The sequence below is a fragment of the Notothenia coriiceps genome, unplaced genomic scaffold (assembly GCF_000735185.1).
Source record: "Notothenia coriiceps isolate Sejong01 unplaced genomic scaffold, NC01 NC01_scaffold00009659, whole genome shotgun sequence".
NCBI lineage: Eukaryota > Metazoa > Chordata > Actinopteri > Perciformes > Nototheniidae > Notothenia > Notothenia coriiceps.
Window position 1 is genome coordinate 45,377 of NW_011342360.1, and position 8,154 is coordinate 53,530.

At 42.8% G+C, this 8,154-nt stretch overlaps 1 protein-coding gene and 1 long non-coding RNA gene across 2 annotated transcripts in view; one reads left to right on the forward strand and one right to left on the reverse strand.

Moving 5' to 3' along the window:
- Window positions 1–3,643: 3,643 nt before the first annotated feature.
- LOC104945515 (gamma-aminobutyric acid receptor subunit beta-3-like) lies at window positions 3,644–4,771 on the reverse strand. Its single transcript, XM_010771199.1, has 4 exons — window positions 4,362–4,771; window positions 4,165–4,256; window positions 3,979–4,046; window positions 3,644–3,730 (listed from the first exon to the last, which is right to left on the reverse strand). The coding sequence occupies exons 1-4, from the start codon at window positions 4,439–4,441 to the stop codon at window positions 3,644–3,646; spliced, it is 327 nt and encodes a 108-aa protein (XP_010769501.1). The 5' UTR covers window positions 4,442–4,771.
- A 2,408-nt stretch (window positions 4,772–7,179) lies between these two features.
- Window positions 7,180–8,154, forward strand: part of LOC104945495 (uncharacterized) — an 18,918-nt gene continuing 17,943 nt past the window's right edge. The window contains exons 1-2 of the long non-coding RNA XR_798345.1: window positions 7,180–7,532; window positions 8,008–8,083. This is a non-coding gene — a long non-coding RNA (uncharacterized lncRNA). The remainder of the gene's footprint in view (window positions 7,533–8,007; window positions 8,084–8,154) is intronic.

The window sequence follows — 8,154 nt, forward strand, 5'->3', positions numbered from 1 at the left end:
CACACACACACACACACACACACACACACACACACACACACACACACACACACACACACACACACACACACACGGTTTCAGACTCTGACCATTTCCCTGTGATTTAATTTCTCAAAATGATGATGACTTTCACGAGGCACGGCTAATGGGCTGGGATAAAGACCGCCATATCTGCACCAGGTCTTTGATTATGAAAGCACACCTACACATGGTGCCCTGATTTTTAAATATTCTTAATTGGGGTTTTTCAAAACATTGTTAAATGCTGGCTCTGCTGCAATTAAAATAATCATCTCCGAACCTTAGTCCCAAACCCCCGTCTCCTGTCTGCACTATAAAGTGACACATTTGTTAGCGTGAATCAATAAGTGTACAACTAGTTTCTAAGTAAGCACTGCCTCAGCACACACATAATCTGTTTTGCCTTGCTCTGATCTTGTCCTCGTATGTGTTTCTCATCTGCCGAGGCCCCCGGCACACCACCAACAAACCTCAGAGGTAATTAGTGCGTCTTTCTCACACTTTAGCATCTGCCTGTGCAGGAGCTCCCAGCTCAGAGTTAGCCGACCCGCCCTGCCAGTTGGATTTTTGACATGCCAGATGTAATATTCAGTCAGCTGAGCTCCCCCCTCCTCTCTCTGCCTCTCCCTGGGTTTCTCACATCTTCAAGCCCTCGCTTTTCTCTGCTCTTTTCAGTCCTTCAATAAACCTTAACTTCGTATCTTCTCTGCTCCCATTTCTTGCTTTTTTGTTCAGGTCTGTTGATGCATTGATTGCCCGAGTGTTGTCTCCAGTACAATTCCCAAGGCAGCACAAAGACCATCTTCGATTCTGCCACGGTTGATGAACATGAACTCCCACTGCACATCAAATAAAACCACAGTGGAGGTATGTACAGTATTGGGACCAGGGGAGTACACGGTGTGAGTAAAGTGCTCAATATCAAGATAAAGGGACAGTAAAGCAATTTATCTGAGTGGGTGTTTTATATTTCAGCTTCTAAAAAACAAGTTCCTCCCCAGAATAGTCAATATTTTCTTTCACATTCCCCCTTACATCTTAACCTACAGTAGTGAGTTGTTGTGTTAAAGGGTGATTTTGTACATCAAATAATGTTTACATGTGTTTGGATGCATATGAGAAAATACGTTTTAGTGATTGAAAACTACTAAGTTTGAAAAAATAAGTTTCCCACTGCTTACTTCTGCTTGAGGCTAACAGCTATAGGCTACATTTGTAGCTACTACCATAACACGACTAAATATCCTATCAAAACTGTTTACCGCTAAGTTGCATCATGGGTAATGTAGGCGTCCGGTTTTGACAAGGATAGAGAATGGATGGACTACAAAATATGAGAAATTTCACTACATTTTCGACTTCCTCCTACCCTAAACTACAGTCCCTAATATAGTATTTTGACCTGCATGGGCTAAGCATCTGAGAATATCCATACATCTAAATTGCAAGGATCAATCCCTCTTCTCTCTAGTATAAATGTGCACATTCACATTCCTGAATGCACACATATCATCGTTTAACACCTGGGTTATATTGACCCAGGATCATTTTTCACCCCTCAACCTTAATCACTGATATCGATGGTTACCCCTTTGCCCTGATTGGTCTGCTTCATGATCCATTTCCTAAACATTATATCTCACTACCTCCCTTTTCTAAACAATTTAGTGAGAAGATTTTGGATCTCACATACCCACGCTAAAGCTGCAGAACCGTAACTCACAAACAGCAAGAACCTTAGGCTCTCTACTCGCTTGTGTTGCAGTGTTTTCTCTTTGTATCTGAGATCACGCCTACAAATGTTTGCCAGTATTGTTTTGAAAATCTGTGCTCCTTGTAGAACACACAGTTGTTGGATCCAGGCCTCATTTCAGCACAGCAGTGCAAGTAAACTTTTATAACTAGTTTCCCCATTAATGCATGCGGGTCATTCTGGAGTGGATTTAGTAGCTGGAGTTTTCTTGAAATGAATGCAAGACAGAGCCGGACAAAAGAACGAAATAGAGGCAGCAGAATGTATCATGTTTTGTGTTGGATAAACCAGGACAAAAGCACTCGTTATCCCTGTCCCACTGGAGCCACCCCCAGCTCCACAGCCACAGACGGTCCCGGCGTTGAATGAAAAGCATCCACCAAATGTCAAACACTGGTGTGAAAAACAACAAGCAGCTTGACCAGTCTTGTTTTGGCTTCAACATTGGATCGCAGCCAACTGTTCATCTTCTAACGAGCACAGATGCGCCGATGCACGCGGATGCAGTCCCTCGGTGCAATGGTGGCAATGAGAAACGGACCCAATTAATTATCTATTTACGTGTGATCTCAGCTGTCTGATTCCTGCCCTGCATTCGCATAATTGGCTTGCTAGCTGATGTTAGCCACTGAGCTCTTGGATCCTTAAAAGTGTTGTTATTATTCATACATCTACATTGTTAGCTATTTTGTTTTAGTCAATTGAGGTGTTTGAAGCTCCTAAATTATAACAGACTTTTGATAAATGATATGAAATGGTCACGAAACATAAGATCAGAAGCATAAGAATGACTCGTTAAATAATAACAACAATAATAGCAACAACTACACCATCATAAATGTCAGAACAGAGTGAACATGGCAAGGTGATGTATTCAAATGGCTTGCTTTTAAGTAGAAACTCCATCTTCAATCAATTAAAACAGCAAATCCTTACAGTTGAGTAGCTGAACATTTGTACTTTTTGGGCTAAAGAATGACTAGGTTTTAACTATATGTACATTTTGGCTGAATAAATTAGATGTATATATAGGAAATGTTATTTTTAGGAGTTGCTTTGGGCGTGTTTTCTAATGCCAAAGGTAAGGGAGCTCTTGTTTCCCACTCTGAGTCAAAGCCAGGCGTCACCTGGTGAAGAAGCTATTGAGCCATTACTATTGATCCACACACACACACACACACACACACACACACACACACACACACACACACACACACACACACACACACACACACACACACACACACACACACACACACACACACACACACACACACACACACACACACACACACACACACACACAGATAAATAGTGATCATTTTCTAACATTATGGTGCAGTAAAAAGCTAGCCTTGTTCCTCTTAAGTAGATCTGGTCAATAAGGAAAAGCATTATGTGAAATGATGTTCACAATCAGACAGAGGTGGAGTCCCTGACTGACCTGAGCTTTGACTCGTTCATAATAAAAGTCATAATGGTTACACCCAGGCACATGAAACGTGTCTGAGCAGAGGTTTAGATGTTGCATCAAAATCAATACCTTCAAATGTTTTCACTTCGACAGGTCATTCATGTGGGCTTAACATCTCTCAGTGTCTCTTATTTCCAATGCAATGTGGGTCTTCATCTGTGGATATTTTAAGACACATCAGCCTGAAGAGACTTTTCTTCAAGTGCAGACGTGTGTCAACACAGGCCGAACTGCATCAAACTCACAAATGAGCAAATCAGGATCACAGCTCCGTCTCTGCCCAGCGGCCTTATGGGAGGACGCTCCTGAAACACTGAGGTTAACAAGCAGCGGTTTGGATAAAAAGGAAAACACTTAAAGGGTGGAGAGCCCAACATCACCAGAGCATGTTTCCCTCACTCTGTGTCCTGCTCTGTATGTGGACTGTATTGATTGCCAAACCACTGTTGCAGCTCTAATCTTTCCTCTAAGTGAGCTACTGTCTGAGGATAAGCATTGCATTATGTTCATTTTTTATACCCGGGCTCTGTGTATGTTAGGTAGCAGTGTGCAGCGTGTGAGATAAAGATGCGTTGCTGCTTACAGGAAACCCAGCCCATCTCATAATGGCTCGGGAGGAGAGAGAAAACTGGATTTACATCCGCACTGTGAGTGCCAATGTACAGGGGCAGCAGGACTGCATACATTATGCGGTTGAGTAAACACAGAGAAACCGTGATAATGCACTCACCATGTTGACTTCTGACACCATGTCTATGCTGGCCACGTCTATGCTCATCCCCACTGCAACTGGGGCGCCTGCAAGAGGTTAAAAAGCACAATATGTAGAGACCCTTTACACCTGACCACAACACTGTGAATGGCGGCAAACATAAAGCACAGGGGGGGATTAGGGGGGGGTAAACATGGCACATACCTCCAAAGTCCGGCCTCAGTCGGATATCATAACCCTTCAGTAGTTTATCCACCGTCTCCTTCACGAAAGACATGTTCCCCGGTTCATTGACGCTGGAATGAGAGCAGAAGAAAGAAGGGGGGACATCACCTTGGCTCCGGCTGTCAATCAACCCGTGCAATAACCTTGACTTCTCACAGAATGACAGAAGCACTCACCTTTTCGCGCAACACACAATCGAACCGACAACCAGTGCGGAAAAGACGCGAAATTGACGCACCCTGTGCAAAGGAAACATCACCCCTATTTTTTTGTATGTGTGCTTTTCTGCGTTGTTTACAACCACAACAACAGCAGCAACAGTCGAGACGGCTCCGGACGCTCTTTCAAAATCAGAGTAAATCCATTTATTGCCCCGAGAGGTGAAAGTCGACTGAGAAGAGGGGTAAAAGTCAGCAGCTGGCAGTGGATGGAGTCAGATGTGAAATATGGGCAGACATCCCCGACTTCAAACACTGGCTCCGGTTTGCCGTGTGTGACTGTGCAGAAGAAGAAGAAGCGGCTCTACATTCAGGATCTGAAGCGCATATTGATGAGGAGTGCGCGCGGGGTGCTGCTGCTGGTGGCGGTGAAGGCACTCGGTTTGTTCAAATCTGAGACGAAGCCCAACACTTACACACTGTAAAAAACATCCACCAGTAGCTAATTTTAAGTCTTTCTTTTTTATATTTGGGGGGGAATATCCCAGAGCTCAGTTTCCCTTTATTGTAATGCATATAAAATCATTTCCAATGCATGAAGTGCTCTGAAAATTCTCTTCATTTTTTTTATTATTTGGCCAATAATCTGCCTCTGTCTATTTTAGGTATTGTGTTTTGATTGGATGTGGATGTTTAAAGGGTCACTAATGGCTTTGTAACACTTACAGTAAGTCGTAGGAATCACAAGAGACATATTTCGAAGCAGCTTCAGACAAAATATTCTAACTTTAATTCATGAAAATATTCAGAAATGTTCAAAAACAGTGGATCCTACAATTCCCTTAATGCAATTATTTGCATATGGTCATTCAACTCTCCCTGAAACTCGTTTTTGAATAATCTTTAACCTTTTTAAAGTTAAAGAGAATATTATGTAACTATTTCACAGGTTAAGTTGTGTTCCCCATGTTCCCTATATATGTCAAATTAAATTGTACCCCATAAATATATTTTTCTTGGCTTAAGTTAAGATGGACATTTTTTACAGTGCTCTTCTCTCCATCTGCGCCAATCCCCTTCCCCAGTTTCCTGTAAAAATGGCGGGACCCGAACCATATCGAGGAGGGACAGGCTTTGTTTATTAATCGATGCTTGTGATTGATCCTTCAGTTTATCGCCTATAACAACCCTCTTTTTTCCTCGACTAAAATGTAGGGCTCTAGCATTGATTATATTCAGACTGAGAGATATTGAAGTCGCCAGACACTCCGTGGATAATTAAGCTCACTTGGAGAACCTCGTTAATATATAATAACGTGTGTGTGTGTGTGTGTGTGTGTGTGTGTGCGCGCGCGTGTGCGTGTGCGTGTGTGTGGTGACATTTCCTACCTCGTGTCATAGATGGCGAACAACTTCTTGTTTCCGTCAACAGCATTCCTGAAAGAAAAGGGCGATGACATCATTAATGCTAAAATAGCTTTTAGCCAATTAAAATGACTTAAATCACAACCATTAACATATCTATTGTTGGGAAATATTGGGGTCTCCTATTTTCACCATATGCTTGGATGGCTTTTAATTCACATTTGAGCAGTTTCATGAACCTTAAAGGTGTGTGTGTGTGTGTGTGTGTGTGTGTATAAACTAATATGTGCAGCCCTCTGTTTCAGGTAAGCAGGAGTCTGAAACAGTGGGATGCCTGCAGGGCAAAATATTGAAAGGCACTGAATTTCCTTTGGGAGAGCCCCTCACCCCCACCCTCTCATCTCCACACACACACACACACACACGCACACACACACCTCTCTTTCCTTACACACTTGCCCCCTCTGTCATCACTCTGCAGGAGCTGTCCGTGGTGTTGAAATCAGCCTCCAGAGGGGACACCATTTCATGTTCCTGCTGTTACTTCCCCGCGCACAGACTGCCCCTCCAGACGGATTAAGTAAAGTGTAGGCATGTTAAATATCAGACACTAATTATACCGGCTGCGAAACGTGGATCTCGGCTTCCCTCTTATGGCAACCGTCAGGATGATAACGATTCCAGACTTTTCTGAAGAAGGCTTTAATTGCATTGCATGTTTTGACAGTACATACAGTAGGCCTATGCATATTCATGATTTAACATAAATAAACCAGCATGCAAAAAGTAGTTAGGCTAGTTGCATAAACCAAATAAATGCCGTTTGTTGGTTGATCTTGCAGTATTTTACTCACTCACTCAGATGTATAAAAACTCACATCAAATTAACGTTTTCTTGAGCCTTCACAGACACCGTAAAACATCCAGCAGCACTGTTTTTAATATCAGATCTCTCGGTGTTTTTGGCAGTGTTTTTATTTTTTATTTTAAGTGTCTCAGACTTATGCAGTCAGCAGGTTAGTTACGTTAGTCTGCAGAAAGTTTGTGGAGTATCTCCGAAAAGGTGAGCAGATAACGTTAAAAGTAACTGAAAAGGGTTTGAAATAGCGAAAGTAATATAGTATATATAGTACCATAGATCAGATAAATGAATGAGTTTACTAAGATACAGGTATTAAACGGTGGAAAACGTGTCTTAAAGTCATGCAAATGTAAATTATCACAAATCCTAATTATTGATCCCCTGGTGCGAATTGGGTTACGTAAGATCTTTATATAATTGATCGATAACAGTTCAGATGAACATTTGAAGCATGGCAGGTGATGTTAATCTGACAGGGTGACGATAAGGGGGAAACTGACACTTTAAATGTTGAATTCAGCGATAGCGTTTTAAATCCCGCACCTGATTTTGTTAACATCTGACTTCCCACCCCCTTAGTTTCCCTGCCAGTGCGCCTCCTCCTCCAAACCCACCAATGGGTAGCACCTATTATAAAAAATGATTAGCCTGTCTTGCAGCACCGGCAGTAGGCGGTATAGCATCGGGAAGGAAAAAAATGTGGAGAGAATCCAGTCTCCTGCGAGGCTGGCGGATAAACGCGTGTGATGCTGCTGCTGCAACACCTCTGGAGGCGATGCAGGAGCGGCGGTGCAGCAGACACTAAAGCGGGGAGACAGACACTAAAACACCGCCTGAGAGACAGCAGAAACACCGGAGGGGCTACGGAGGATTAGCTGATTGAACCCGTGATCGCCCAGTTTCTCAGACGGAGACCCCCAGCCTCCATTCGCAGCATAAGATGGTGATGGATATGCATTCAGGTACCCCGTTTTTTCTGGCTTTTTTTGTATAATTAGACACAGCATGGCAAATGAAAATGAGATTTTGTTGATGGAGAGAGTGGAAAAAGGTTATGGTGGTGGGGGGGGGGTGGCCCGTGTGAAATGTAATGCACTGGATTCAAACGCAGTGGGAGATTTACACAATGGGGATCACACTGCAGAAAATCTCTGTTCTTATGTAGGCTATTGTCTTCATGATATCTAAGGATGTCTAGTGTATCTGTGAGGTAGGTGTTCTGCATGTTAAAGAGTTGCAGCCTCATTGAGCAGAGATCGTCCCACCGCTTGATTTAGTGATTCCTGTAATGCTCTGTCTGCAGCTGAGTTTCTTTGTGTGAGTTATTGGGATTTTTTTTTGCTAGATTTGTCATATTTAGAGGATAGTGAAACCCCATTTTTGTGTGTTTGGTGCATTCCTGATGCCATTTTTTTTGTCTCTGTAATTGTGTTACAGCTAACAAAGTGAAGAGAATTTCAATCATGGCGAGGCTCGTCTTTTCCCTCCTGCTCCTGTGTGGATGCCAAAATAGGTAAACAAAGAGCTGATAACGTCCCATTGTTACAGATGTCATGCTTTAGAAGTGGAGTGTGATTTCCATGC